Raw genomic sequence first — 15,181 nt, forward strand, 5'->3', positions numbered from 1 at the left:
GAAAGCAGAAAACCTCTTGTTCTATCCAGGGGTTCGCAAATCCAAAATCAACACTCACATCCAATGGCCAAGTAGCGGAAGAAGAGCCACCCAGAGATCAAGGGCTCTTTGGGATTACGAGGTGGTTTGTCCATGATGTCAAGATCAGGGGGGTTGAATCCCAGAGCAGTGGCAGGGAGTCCATCAGTCACAAGGTTTACCCACAACAGCTGCACAGGAATTAAAGCTTCAGGGAAACCCAAGGCAGCAGTCAGGAAGATACTGTCAAAAAAAGAGCAGAAGTAAGATTAATCATGTTAACTGAAGGATTTAATGGATATGTTGTACTTAGGGTTTTCACAGCATGAGAGGAAACTGGGTTACAACTATTTAAGAATCAAGTATTCAAATTAGCTGCAATCCCAACAGTTCTTGATGCTATTTGACAACCAAGGCAAGTCCTATGCAGCCTGTGGAAAGGAGAACTTGGGTGCTGCATTGAAAGTGGGATGAGAATGATAGTCGTTGGTAACTAGGGACATTCAGTGTGTCTTTGCAAATCACTCTTTCATTACCCAAAACAGCAGAGGTGGTTCTGAAGAATACATTGTTACACTTAAAGCCCTAGTTTGCACTTAAAAGCTCTCTGGTTTGGCATTTCTATGGTCTTTGCTAACAAACTGTCCAGAGCTGAGTTGCCACTAACCAAATCCATCCTCTGACATTTTCTTCTGTTTAAGGGGGGACGGGAAAGGTTCCCTAAGTCGCTTGTCAGCCACCTCTGGATTGAATTTGTCCCAGGAGGCCAGACCAGCTCCATTTATATCAACAAAGTTCACTTGTGCAGTTCTTGAGGGGAGTTGAGACTGCTTGGCACACCTACCATACGACCTCTCCGACATTGGAGGAGATGAGGTAGCGAATGAATTGTTTCATGTTATTGTAGATTGCACGTCCCTCTTCCACAGCTGCTACAATGGTCGAAAAGTTGTCATCAGCCAGCACCATTTCTGAAGCTGTCTTTGCCACCGCAGTGCCTGACCCCATAGCAATGCCAATCTCTGCTTTCTTCAGTGCTGGGGCATCATTTACACCATCTCCAGTCTGAAAGAGAAAGTTTGAAAAGTGGGCACTGACACAGCCCATTGCGCCAGCGTACAGCAGAACTGGTTCCAAGCACAGCCCCATCTTAATCATCTGATAACTTGGCAGCAAGTTAGGGCGGACTAATGTACGTTCTATCCTATTCTGCATCTTCATGCTGGGAGAGAACTGTTTGGAACCTCCGTAAAATGCAACTGCATAAAGACCCCTCCCTTCAACTAGTACACACATCTTTCTCTACACAAGAAGTTGCCGCCTATCTAATGCCCCACCTCTCACACTTACCATAGCTGTGATCTCATCAAAAGACTGGAGAAACTCAACAATCTTAGACTTATGGGAAGGCTCCACACGGGCAAAGCAGCGAGCGTTTAGGCAAGCGTCCCTCTGGGCAGCCAGGGAAAGTTCATCAAACTCACGCCCTGTAAAGGCTCTCGTGGTGACATCTTCTTCTTCCCCAAAGATGCCAATACGCCGACAGATGGCCACTGCTGTCCCCTTGTTGTCCCCTGTTATCATAATCACACGAATACCAGCTTGCCGGCATAACTTTATGGATGATGCCACTTCAATTCGTGGGGGATCCAGCATCCCCACACAGCCAACAAATGTCAAATTGGTCTGAAACAAGAATAAACCTCATTAAGCAGATTTCCCAGTAACAAGGTAAAAGGCACACATTCTTAAGTTGCTGAACAGAACTAATATGTCTTTTATTATTGTTATACTATTACTTGTCAGGTTTTTTTTGAGGGGGTACTCAAGGGTACGCAGTACTGAAACCTCTTTTTTTGGTTAAAGAGTGTGGCACTTACTGTAACAACTTCATGATGAGTACCTATTTTTCTAGGAAAAAGGCACTGCTATTACTGCTTGTACAGCATTTTTGTTTTAATTTGTTCATCTTCCCAACAATCCACAGAGGTCAGTTGCTACTGTTCCCACTCTATAGGTAAGGAATGGAGACTAGACAGCCCTAGGTAAATTTTTGTAGCCTAGGATTAGGTGGGGTTTATCATCAGCTGTGTTAGTTGCAAGGGCATGAACACGACCCAGGATGCCTAGTGATAAATGCACAATATACTAGGATGGGACTAGGATGGAGATGCTAAATGTTACAAACTAACATCAGCTACATCCCTTCCTCCAAGGAGCTCCGAGTGGCTCACTTGGTGTTTCCATCCAAAGACAAAACTCTCTTTGTTTTAGGAAACTTCTGCCATTCTCCTCAAGCTGCAATTTGACAGTTAACCAACCTCGTAAGTAATGAAATTTGCAGAATCCTCTAATTTCATGTCTTCCCTTCTTGGTGGATTGTCGTGTGTTGCTAAAGCCAAGCAGCGCAGGGTATCTCGGCCTGTGCCCCACTCTCGGATGACGCTCATGATCTTCTGCTTAATTCCTGGTGTCAATGGCACTTTAGTGCTTCCAACCCGGATGTGTGTACACCTGTCAATTACTCCTTCGGGGGCACCCTGCAGGAGCACAAAGTGGGAGCCAATTAGCCTTCCAGGAAAGATCAGAATCACAATCACTTGCCTTTACACCACAAAGCCATCAAGGGGAATAAAATAAAATTAAATTAAAGTAGCTCACTCAACTGCAGGGGTCGAATACTACTAAGCACAGATTTATTTTTTGAGACGCCACTGCAATTTTGTTCTGGCACAACTTCAAGAGCCATGCTGTCTTGTAGCTAAGTACAACTGCCTGCTTTCATGAAGCATACTTGCCTTAACGAACATCTTGCTCATAGTAGTCCGGCTGGGCTTGTTTGGAGTGCAGTACACTGACATGGACTTTCTATCCCTTGAGAATTCAAGGGTGAACTCTTTCTTCATGAGTTGCTTTATCACCTGCAGAAAGGAGGTGGGAAGATGGAGAAGTCAGAATTGCAGTGCAATGAACCTGTATGAAAGGAGAAGAGTTTCACTTTGTTCTCTGATGTGTATTATTTCAGAAGTACTGACCGAGTTGCAAGCGTTTGCCCGTTCAATTCTGGACAGTCCTTTCAACTCTGTGTCAAACACATTCATCTTCTCCACCAGACACGTGAGGGCAGTCTCTGTGGCTTCACCAACCTTTTCATACACTCCTTTAGCCTTTAACAAAAATGTTATTAGCATGATTAGTATCACAGTTTGCCTATCACTTGCATATTTTGGGAGTCTTCTTGATAACAGACATCCAAAAATTCTTATTTAAAATGAAAACAAAACCAGAATTTGTAATAAAATCTATTTATGCAATAATGGATTTTATTGAAAATATATATTTGTACTGTACCAATTACTGCTTCCTTTTCCAGCACACGAAGACCTACTGGGCGGGGGGGGGGGAGGGGGGCTTACCTTGACTTGCATTTGTACCTTAAGTGCCATAAGAGGCCCCCATTTTGTAGCAGTAAGTAGACTGGCACAGTGAGAACATAAGTCTAAGCCACACCAGCCCTTTCAAGTGTTTACTCATACTTGTCCATACTGTCTAATGACACTTCAAGTCCTAGTTTCTAAGGGTTTCATTCCCGGCAGTCTACTACTTTCTCTTGATTCACTCTGCAGCCCTACACTTTGACTTCTTCCACTCATGTCTGTGACCTTTCTCCCCACTGCATCTATCAATTTACTTCCTTCTAGATCAACTTTTGCATAAACAACCCAGAGAAGCATAGCAGTCCTGCATGTTCTGCTATGTTAACCCTTGCCTATTATTTATGCTCCTTTATCCAAACCTCTTTTACCTTCCTCTGTCCTGCTCAGCACCAAAAAGGTCACTGTCTTTTATCTGGTTTGTGTAAGTCACATTCTTTGCAGTTGGTATGGGGACTATCAGCAGAGGCTCAGCATAAGAAAACCTATTTGTTAATTAGAAGAATGCACTACCTTGTCTCAAAAGCCCACTTCCCTTGACTGTCCCTTATTTAGTGTTCTGCCTAACTATTTTAAAGGTGCATCTCAACCAGCACTCATTATGGAAGTGCTTTTTCAAGCTAATATTGTATAACCAACCATGTGTACAGTGCCTCTTTCTTCCGGCCTTCTTTCCCCATATTTTTCTTTACTCCTGCACTCCCGCTCGATGCAAAGCCACCATATGGCTGTAAAATGGAGCTTCCATACTAATTCAAGGGACTGTTCAAGTTCACACCTGTTTAGCTTCAGACTTAGGTGCTCTCATACCTGTCATTGAGTCCTTTGTATGAATTCATGTATGCATGAAAAAAAATTAAATTCAACATTTTGTTTCATACAACATCAAGGCTCTTCAGCGCCAAGATAAAACTATACGTTTCCCAGATCATGAAAAACTAACTGGTGCAGGCACAGTCACTTTTCACAGGATTCAGGAAAATACCTAGATAGTAGATATGCACACAAGGCTTCTTTTACAGGTGTCAGAAATGCATCTATCAGAAAAGTATAAAAATGTTGTATTGTGGCAACCCCACTTCTTAAATTCCCTTAGTGGGGATGTCTAGTCAAGACCTACATTGTTGATATTTTGATGCAACATTAAAATCTGATTATTTCAGTCTGTGGCTGTTTTTAGTTGTTTTAACTTGATGCCTTGGTTTGGATATCTTGCTGCTGAATTGTTATTTCATTCGCTGTATAGTAAAGGTAAAGGTACCCCTGCCCGTACGGGCCAGTCTTGCCAGACTCTAGGGTTGTGCGCTCATCTCACTCTAGAGGCCGGGAGCCAGCGCTGTCCGCAGACACTTCCGGGTCACGTGGCCAGCGTGAGAAGCTGCATCTGGCGAGCCAGCGCAGCACACGGAACACTGTTTACCTTCCCGCTGGTAAGCGGTCCCTATTTATCTACTTGCACCCGGGGGTGCTTTCGAACTGCTAGGTTGGCAGGCGCTGGGACCGAACGAAGGGAGCGCACCCCACCGTGGGGATTCGAACCGCCGACCATGTGATTGGCAAGTCCTAGGTGCTGAGGTTTTACCCACAGCGCCACCCACGTCCCACTCATTTGCTGTATACTTTTATTTATTTATTTCGTTTGCTATCTATTTGTACAGATTTAATAACCGAAAACAACTGAGCAATTCGTCTTGGACACAACTGCTGGAAAAGAGGTGCATAAAAGACTAAACAAACACACCCTTGAGGGAAAGTATCTGTTCCTGTGAACAGATAAATACCCTTAATCAAAGAGGATGGGAGGAATGTACCTTGACACTCGTGCTGCATCCCTTTCTAACGTGGAGAGCAACAGCAACCACTTTGCTCCCTCTCTTTAATTAGGAGGAGATACTTACCTCATTGAAATCCAGAGAAGAATCGTTGCAAAGGGCACAGATTGTTGCCAATTCTATAAGACCATCATACTGACTGCATTTGACCAGTTTCTCATCTTTATGCCTGTCAAAAATATTCAAGAGAAAAATAGATGGTGAGACTTCAGTCCCAATGTCTGTGCTGTATCAGAGTAAACCACTGGCTAAGATCCTTCCTTCTCTGGCATGTTCATGTTATTCTCATCCTTCATATGCTGAAATTCGGAAAGCCCCCTGCAGCTTGGGCTTGGGATAAATAAATCACATTGACATGTGATAAACTCACTTTTACAGGTAGTCTTTTAAAACATGGGCATTTAAAGTTCCTGTGTCCTAATTAAGAATTCCTCCTTGCCCACTCAAATACGAAAAGGAACCATGATCAATGAGGCAAGTGTGCTGCATGCTTTAAAGATGCTGTATTTCACTTTTGCCCTAAGTGAATTTTGTTCAAGGGTAATTGAAATTAATATTACACAAAGAACATTTAGAAAGGGCCCACCATGGGATTGATTCACATCAAAAGCTTGTCATCAATGACTATAACGACTGAACAAATTGAGATTTCTCTCTACTTGGGGGAAATTAGCTTTGCTGAAGCACTGATGAATCATGACACCTCATGTGCTCCTCTTAAGGGCTCTACGTAAACAAAGACATCAACTAGGAAATGACAATAGATGTTATGTCTTTTCCAGTCATCATCTCAACATTAACAATCTGTGCCTTTCTTTGAAGCTATGAAGAACTGAAAAGACACTAGTGTGTGCACATTTCTTTATATGGAAAGCAGAGACAAAGGCATAAGAGAAGTGGTAATATGATATGTACATTCAAAAAACATAACATTTCAGAACAATTTGGAGAAATTAAGGTTTGAAGGAGGGAAAGCATAGCAGTCTTGTAATTTTATAGGCCTGCCAAATTAAATAACAACAACAACAAATTCTAGCCTTCTGGGAGCCAGTAGAGGTCAGATGGAGAGGTCTGTCCTTCCTCTAGCACCCTGGTGTGTGATGGTGGGCTCCAAGGAGGAAACAGTGCTTTACCCATTCTATACCAGGTTACTCACTCACCTGCATGCAAATCCTTGTCCCCATAAGCTGCCAGGCAAGTGCTTAAACACAAGCCTGCACAGCAGTATTCATAATGAAAGATTGCACACATAAGAAATATATTCTAGGACAGCAATGTAATTCTGAAGGACAGATCTAGAGTATATTTATAATGCTTGGAGTGCTCACAGTAAATAACTTATTAAGTGAGACCAATAACACTCTTCCCCCTAAGATGGGCGAAATATCAATAACCTTGTGGAAAGCCTGCAATTTCCTCACAAAATTAACTATTCCAAAAGATTAGTTTTGAATTGGTAATCTACAAATCAAGAGGTTGCACTTCAGTCCCGCTTTACATTATCCACTTCTCTTTCAGGCTGTTAAATTCGAGCCCTAAGTGCTGCTGTGCATACACAGCCAGACCTGTAAATGGTTCAGCTGGCAAGAATCAAGCTTACACTTCTCCTATGGGAGCGTATGTTGAGCCAGTCACTGTAAATTCGTTCAGAGAACAGCTATCTCCTTCCACTCGGTCCACAACGAACACCTGTAAGACAGAAAAGGGTACAGATCCAGTCAACCAACTGAGATAACTTAAAGCTTGAACATCAAGATAGAAGTGCAGGCAGGACTTTATATTAGTGGCATTAATAGTTATAACATTTAACTAGCACTTATTTTTCAGGATTTTTATAATATGGGCTTCTTCCACATACAGTGGTGCCTCGCAAGACGAAATTAATTCGTTCAGCAAGTCTCTTCGTCTTGCGAGTTTTTCGTCTTGCGATGCACGGTTTTCCATAGGAATGCATTGAAAATCAATTAATGCGTTCCTATGGAAAACGCCTTCCCCCGACCTCTTCTGGCGGGCGGCATTTTAAAATCGCCCGGGACAGCGGAGGACTTCTCCGCTGTCCGGGGCGATTTAAAAGCCCCTGGGAAGGCAGGCAGGGGGGACAAAGGCTTTCTCGCCCCGCCGCTCGGCTTCGGGACATCGTTCCGATGCCGGGCGGCGGGGGGAGGCTTTCTCGCCCGGCCGCCCGGCTTCGGTACATAGTTCCGATGCCGGGCGGTGGGGGGAGGCGTTCCTGCCCCACCGCCCGGCATCGGAACGATGCCCCGAAGCCGGGCGGCTGGGGGAGGCGTTCCTGCCCCACCGCCCGGCATCGGGACGATGCCCCGAAGCCGGGCGGCTGGGGGAGGCGTTCCTGCCCCACCGCCCGGCATCGGGACGATGCCCCGAAGCCAGGCGGCTGGGGGAGGCGTTCCTGCCCCACCGCCCGGCATCGGGACGATGCCCCGAAGCCGGGCGGCGGGGGGAGGCTTTCCCGCCCGGCCGCCCGGCTTCGGGACATCGTTCCGATGCCGGGCGGCTGGGGGAGGCGTTCCTGCCCCACCGCCCGGCATCGGGACGATGCCCCGAAGCCGGGCGGCTGGGGGAGGCGTTCCTGCCCCACTTCCCGGCATCGGGACGATGCCCCGAAGCCGGGTGGCGGGGGGAGGCTTTCCCGCCCGGCCGCCCGGCTTCGGGACATCGTTCCGATGCCGGGCGGCTGGGGGAGGCGTTCCTGCCCCACCGCCCGGCATCGGGACGATGCCCCTAAGCCGGGCGGCGGGGGGAGGCTTTCCCGCCCGGCCGCCCGGCTTCGGGACATCGTTCCGATGCCGGGCGGCGGGGGGAGGCTTTCCCGCCCCGTCGCCCGGCATCGGGACTTGGTTCCGATGCCAGGCGGCGGGGGGAGGCTTTCCCGCCCCGTCGCCCGGCATCGGGACATGGTTCCGATGCCGGGCGGCGGGGGGAGGCGTTCCTGCCCCACCGCCCGGCATCGGGACGATGCCCCGAAGCCGGGCGGCTGGGGGAGGCGTTCCTGCCCCACCGCCCGGCATCGGGACGATGCCCCTAAGCCGGGCGGCGGAGGGAGGCTTTCCTGCCCGGCCGCCCGGCTTCGGGACATCGTTCCGATGCCGGGCGGCGGGGGGAGGCTTTCCCGCCCCGTCGCCCGGCATCGGGACTTGGTTCCGATGCCAGGCGGCGGGGGGAGGCTTTCCCGCCCCGTCGCCCGGCATCGGGACATGGTTCCGATGCCGGGCGGCGGGGGGAGGCGTTCCTGCCCCACCGCCCGGCATCGGGACGATGCCCCTAAGCCGGGCGGCGGAGGGAGGCTTTCCCGCCCGGCCGCCCGGCTTCGGGACATCGTTCCGATGCCGGGCGGCGGGGGGAGGCTTTCCCGTCCCGTCGCCCGGCATCGGGACATGGTTCCGATGCCAGGCGGCGGGGGGAGGCTTTCCCGCCCCGTCGCCCGGCATCGGGACATGGTTCCGATGCCGGGCGGCGGGGGGAGGCGTTCCTGCCCCACCGCCCGGCATCGGGACGATGCCCCGATGCCGGGCGGCGGGGGGAGGCGTTCCTGCCCGGCCGCCCTGCATCGGGACGATGCCCCGAAGCCGGGCGGCGGGGGGAGGCTTTCTCGCCCCGTCGCCCGGCATCGGGACATGGTTCCGATGCCAGGCGGCGGGGGGAGGCGTTCCTGCCCCACCGCCCGGCATCGGGACGATGCCCCTAAGCCGGGCGGCGGGGGGAGGCTTTCCCGCCCGGCCGCCCGGCTTTGGGACATCGTTCCGATGCCGGGCGGCGGGGGGAGGCTTTCCCGCCCCGTTGCCCGGCATCGGGACTTGGTTCCGGCGGGGAGCCCCCGGTTAGGCAGGCAGGGGGGGCAAAGACTTTTGCCCCCTGCCCGCCTTGGGAAGAGGTCCAGGACCTCTTCCCAAGGCGGGCGGGGGGGGCAAAAGTCTTTGCCCCCCCTGCCTGCCTTCAAAAGCCGTCCGGGATAGCGGGAAGCGCTTCCCTGCTATCCCGGACCGCTTTTAAAATGCTGGCGGTGGGGAGCAAAGCCTTTCGCCCCCGCCGGCCTTCCTGGACCTCTTCTGAAGTCCGGAGGGGGGAAAAAGGCTTTGCTCCCCACCGCCAGCATTTAAAAAAAGGTCCCCGAGATTTCCCTATGGGCTTTCGTCTTGCGATGCAAGCCCATAGGGAAAATCGTCTAGCGAAGCGTCGCAAAACCCGAAAAACCCTTTCGTCTTGCGGGTTTTTCGTCTTGCGAGGCATTCGTCTTGCGGGGCACCACTGTACATTTCTTTAGATCTTTGCCTCTATATTCTGGAGGAATTCATTTTATTCCCAGGAAATCAGCCAAAGTTTAATGTTTAGTCCACTCCAGGTAAGCACAGCTATACTGACTTCAGAACACTCACCTTCATTGCCAGGTGTTGGTGAGTTTTAGAATCAGGCAAATGCTTCAGAAGCAGTGCCTGATGCCACTTTCTGAACCTGGAGCGACAGGAATGCAGCCGCAGACATGGAAATGTGGCAATATGCTAGTCAATGTTCATTTAGCATGACCAGAACACAAGGAAGGTGAAGGGAAAAGACTAAGGGGGAATGGTGGGGAGGGGATCATTTTTCAGAAATTTAACATGAGCATTGAGAAAGAGCCGGGAAGACCCCACTGCTGACAAGGTAGGTTTTTACTGAAAGAGGGTCTTGAAGAGGCAGGGAAAATGTTTTATTTTAAAGGAGCACTATAGTTTAAATAGAGATTGGAGCAGGAAGAGAGGACAGTGTTTACCAATAAGGGATGAGCAAAAGACTGAACTCCAATCCCCAAGGAGAAACACCACTACCCCACCATAAGGAAAACCTTTTTCAAAAGAACACCCACCATTCAAATGTATGCAGTTACTTTCCTTTCAAGCCTGCTGTGTACAAGCAACATGAGTAAATTCACATCGGCTTGGACTGGATAGTTTGGCAACAGACCATAATGCAGAAAAATAATCTCCAAGGATTACTTCTGTAAAAACTTCCTAAAGAGAAGGAGAGAGACTCTCTCTCTTTTCCACAGGAAAATGCTGCTTTACTGCTTTTATGTGCAAAGGCTTTCTTCCAAAATCTTAAAGACACCACTTTTCTGCATTACCTAATGGACTTGACACTAACAAAAAATGAAACACCCTCTCCCAGCTATACAGGATTAGAAAAATATTTTGATCTAAAAGAATGAAGAGCTCAATATTGCTACTTCAAAACAAATCTTTTTCTGAGACAAAAGGGTTTGATGTTCCTATGCTAAGGAACCTTTCTGTTTTTTTGGCATCTGACTTCTTAAGAGACGGGCAGTTATGCAATACTCTGCAAGTAACCTTCTCTAGAATACAGATGAGCAGCTGCTTTGTGTTCCACAGGCACAAACACTTCAGCATAAAATTCTGGACAAGACTGGAAAGTAATACAAATAAGTAAACAGCAAGTTAAACAGGGGCACCAAAGTCTGTTACAGTCACACAAATATTAAGTAGATTCAAAAAAGAAGAGGTCTGTTACTGTTTACTTATTTGAAATCTTACCCTGGCCCAATAATTTTGAATGTAATTATTTCCAGCCACGTAATGTAATCAGGAGAAGCTCTAGCCCCTTAAGTCTTTTCAGCAATTACCCTTCACAAATAAAAGTGCCTTAATTTGATTTAAAATTCTTTCTTTGTGCTTCTATTCAGTTCCTGCTTAGAATATCAATCACAAGTGAGGCACAACCAACTGAATAAAGAGACTGGCATAATTGCTAAATAACAGGACAATACCTAGATCAGCATTCATCAACTTTCTAAACACACACACACACAGCTGGTTACTCTACAGAGTGCCTAGCATCAGAGGTAACTCTGGTAATCTACTGAATAACAGATTATGCATCAAATTTTAAACCAGGGCCTCCCATATCTACTCCATTTTGAATTTACTATCAAATACTGTGGACCACCCATGTGTGTGGTATAAAGAAAAGTGGAGAAGACTGACAGAAGTATGACAACATGGGAAGGAAGTAACTCTTAAGTCTTATCTATTCTGTGTCTCCAGGGCCTACCTTCAATGAAATGGTAATCATGGGTCATTCTTCAAAGTTCATAGGTAATTTAATACAGAATGGAATTTGTTCACTCAAAATTTAAGGTGTTTTTGTTTTGTTTTAAAGAGGGTAATAAACCCATTAAAAAACCTGTGACAAGGAGAATAATTCCCAAGCCATCAACTTGGGAAGAGTCTATAAACGGCAAAAAGTTTTCTTTTCTTTTTCCATCTCTCCTGGGGCACATTTATCTTCACCCTATCAAGACTGCATCAGTGGTGAAGGAAGGCACCTTATTCTCAAGGCACCTTTTCTCCTAGAGCTGAGCTCAGGAACTGAACAGATTCAAGGGATAGGCATTGGTTAGGTTTTGTCTCAAACAAAGCCATGTATTTTTCTCTTTATGTACAGAGTAATATCAAGTTACAAAGAGGTAAGCACTATCCTTCTAATTAAACTATCTTTTCTGCTAATAAAGCATCTGCAATCACATTTTAATAAAATAAAGGCTTAGAAGCAGGCTTTGGTGACAGAGCTGCACTGACACTAAAACTGGCCTATTTCATAGTTCTGACAGAAACCCAGACAAATTACATAAGTTAGGAAGAAACTAGATAAGTGAATTGACCGTACCCTGCAAACTGACATCTGGTTGGTGGTAAGAGTTCCAGTCTTGTCTGAACAGATTACGGAAGTGCAGCCCAGGGTTTCCACAGATGGCAGGCTTCGAACAATAGCATTCTTCTTTGCCATTCGGCGAGTACCCAGAGCCAAGCAAGTGGTAATGACAGCAGGCAGGCCCTCTGGGATTGCGGCCACAGCAAGTGCCACAGCAATTTTGAAATAGTAGATGGCACCCCGAATCCAGGAGCCTCCATGGACAGGATCATTGAAGTGGCCGATGTTGATTATCCACACCGCAATGCATATCAGGGAGATGACCTTTGACAGCTGCTCTCCAAACTCGTCCAGCTTCTGCTGAAGCGGGGTCCTCTCCTGCTCAGTAGCCACCATTTCATCACGAATTTTGCCAATTTCGGTGTTCACGCCAGTTGCCACAACCACTCCCATAGCTTTCCCTGCAGCAATGTTTGTACCCTAAATCAAGAAGTTAAAAGGGAATTGGAGAACTGTGGTTAATCACTAGGCACATAAAAGCTAGGTTATGCTTTTTCAGATACTATTTTCCACCAATACCTTATAGCCAAACTGCAAGGTTTGTAGTCTTATTTTGCCTAATTTGAGTTAACAGCAACATAAAATACATGAATGCAGCTATCAGCATTCTGGAAGTTACTTCAGATTTCATTCTGTCTTTGAACTTTGAAAATATACTATTTTATGTGTATTTTTATGTACAACGTGCCCTACTATGACCATAAATTACTCTCTCACTCTAGTTTGGTCAGCTTTGAAAAAACAATCACAGTGTGTGTCCAACATTGTAAGAATTTAATCCCTCTCTTGTGTATCTTCTCACCAGTCATGGATGGATTCATTACTACTCCCATTCCAAGGAGGCAGATGGCTTTGCCCATGGCCTCTAAGTATTTATTGACCAGTTATACACCAGGCGAGCTATACTCTACGGAGTTCTGAAGGTAGCTACCATCAAATTAAAATCATCAACCAAACAGAAGCATCAAGTAAAAGTGACTATTAAAGCAATCTTTATAGAAGTGACAAATGAGCAGCAGTTTACCAAGAACCTCCCTCCCAAAGATTCCAGAAACACCGAAAAACATGGGCCTGCTTAACAACCAGTAAGGCTGCACCTCTCAGAGGCCCACTGAAACAAGAGTTTACCAATCTTCTGAAAGCAAAGACTGAGCAGGTCTTGGTAGTGGTCATTGCTTCTTTGTGGGAGGGAGATCCCAGATGAAGGTTCCTTTGCAGATGAAATCATGGCCTCCTGCAGGGTGACCTTAGGGTAGAGGGAGCTTGAATGCAAGAAAGCATTCACCTACTGTTTTCTTAAATCCATCAAAGGCCTCACATTCATTCTCTTGAAGAATGTAATTGTACTACTCCCTCCCACAAAGAAGCATTGACCACTTCCTTAGACCAGCCTTGCCAGTATGGGCAAGAGTTGGGCAGACATGTGGTCAAGCACACTTTTTGCATCTTCAAGTGACGCTCATCCAACAAATGCAACAAAGAACAGGACGTCCTATGGTCAAATGTGGCAACTGACTTGGACGAGATGAAAAAGAAGCTGAGCCCTTTTTCTAAGCTTTTCTGCCAGGCACATTACAGGAGATTTAAAAAAATTAACTGGGGTATCAGTGAAACTTGGAAGATAAGCTCTCTAAATAAAGAGCATTCAAGTTACAAAAAAACACTTAGCAGTAACTGGTAGATGACAGAAACACCTTGCTTTATAACCACAGCCCTCACACTTGCCTTTCAAACATGTGCCCTGAAAACCTAGGATTACAAGCCCAACACGTCCCCTGGGCAACTGTGTGTTTCCAATGGTTTCTTGTTTTACTGCTCTTCATTTTTGCCTTGCATGTACAAGTGTAGCTAAACAAAGTTTAACATGATTGAAGAGACAATGTGTTTATATGCATCAGGTTTTTTAAGGCTCATTTAGTTCCATACAAGGTTACCATTTAGATGTCCAAGATATTCTTAATTCTTTAAACATGAGCTGCCCTAAACAAAATGAGTGATGGCTAATTTTTTTTGGGGGGGGGGAGGGAACCCATAGGAAGTAAGTCAAGAAACAGCAGAACAATCCTTTAATAATCAGTACGCACAAACAGACCCCCCCCCCATTTACTCACAGAAAAGAGCATGTTCTTCTTGTCTTGGTTCACTGCACGAGGATCAGGCACAGGGTCCGTGTGCTTAATTACAGACACAGATTCACCTAGATGAAGGTTACAGCTTTAGTAAGACATTAATGCCTCCATTTCCCACCTTTTTGCATCTGCAGAACATCACCTGTGAAAGCCATTACATCATAATACAAGGTTTACATAGATGAAAAGCATTTTTTTTAATAGAAAAAGCCACTACGCTAAAACTGTAACCTAGGGTTACCATACACCTGGAATTTTCCGGACATAGCCAGAATACGGCAGTCGTAAACAGGGTCTGGTTGGAAATCATGCTCAGATGTCCAGGAAAATCTGGAGATATGTCAACCTGTTTCACTAGTCTAGATTTTGACAAATTTCCTTAAAAATATCTCAAAAACATATATATTTTTTAAATTTTGCAAAAAAAAAAAAAAAAAAAAAAAAAGGTTCAACAACTTCTGTGTCCGGATTTTCACTTTTTGAAATATGGCAACCCTACTGTAGCCATTAAAAAACAAACACCACCTGAAAATAGTTTTGATGCAAATAATTGCCAGGAGAAAACCAGGCAATAACAGATAGTCTAGGTAAGTTAAAAGAAAATCCTCCAATTAAGAGTTAGAGACAGACATTCAACATATGTAAATAGAGAAATATTGACAAAGCCTGGACATGTAAGAAGCTTCCATATATACCAAAAAAAGGCAAGTCAGTTGATAAGAAACCAGTTTCTAATTTAGATTTTGTGTCTGATTTTGACATAAAGGTAATTTCTTCCTATACCAAGTGCCTCTGAATCAAATTAGAGGAGGAAAAATGCAGAATGCCTTTTGTTCATGTACCTTTTGTGATCTGGACAAGAACTGTTGAGAATCTAATCTAACCTAGATTCTACAAAGCAAGCACATTACTCTAGCCTTTAAATTGGCAAATAAAAAGCATAACTAGGACACAGTACAAAGAGTTCCCTCTCTAACATTTCCGCTGAAATATAACTTTCTGAAGAGAGATGGATGGCTGACTTTTAACTAGGAAAAGATAAACC

The 15,181-nt window shown here is 46.0% G+C and overlaps 1 protein-coding gene across 3 annotated transcripts in view; it reads right to left on the minus strand.

The window, feature by feature from the left end:
• The window catches only part of ATP2A2 (ATPase sarcoplasmic/endoplasmic reticulum Ca2+ transporting 2), a 58,931-nt gene that overhangs the window by 10,770 nt on the left and 32,980 nt on the right, over positions 1–15,181 (minus strand). For all 3 annotated transcript variants that reach the window (XR_014163800.1, XM_081892774.1, XM_081892773.1), the window contains exons 7-16: positions 14,119–14,204; positions 11,963–12,427; positions 6,885–6,973; positions 5,351–5,453; positions 3,054–3,185; positions 2,817–2,939; positions 2,340–2,558; positions 1,369–1,704; positions 863–1,083; positions 59–261 (exon numbers count right to left, since the gene is read on the minus strand). Coding sequence is in view for 2 of the 3 variants with exons in the window: in XM_081892774.1 (XP_081748900.1) it covers positions 59–261; positions 863–1,083; positions 1,369–1,704; positions 2,340–2,558; positions 2,817–2,939; positions 3,054–3,185; positions 5,351–5,453; positions 6,885–6,973; positions 11,963–12,427; positions 14,119–14,204 (1,977 nt within the window). In the remaining variant the exon portion in view is untranslated. The remainder of the gene's footprint in view (positions 1–58; positions 262–862; positions 1,084–1,368; positions 1,705–2,339; positions 2,559–2,816; positions 2,940–3,053; positions 3,186–5,350; positions 5,454–6,884; positions 6,974–11,962; positions 12,428–14,118; positions 14,205–15,181) is intronic.

Source organism: Podarcis melisellensis, assembly GCF_964234715.1.
Source record: "Podarcis melisellensis genome assembly, chromosome: 16".
NCBI lineage: Eukaryota > Metazoa > Chordata > Lepidosauria > Squamata > Lacertidae > Podarcis > Podarcis melisellensis.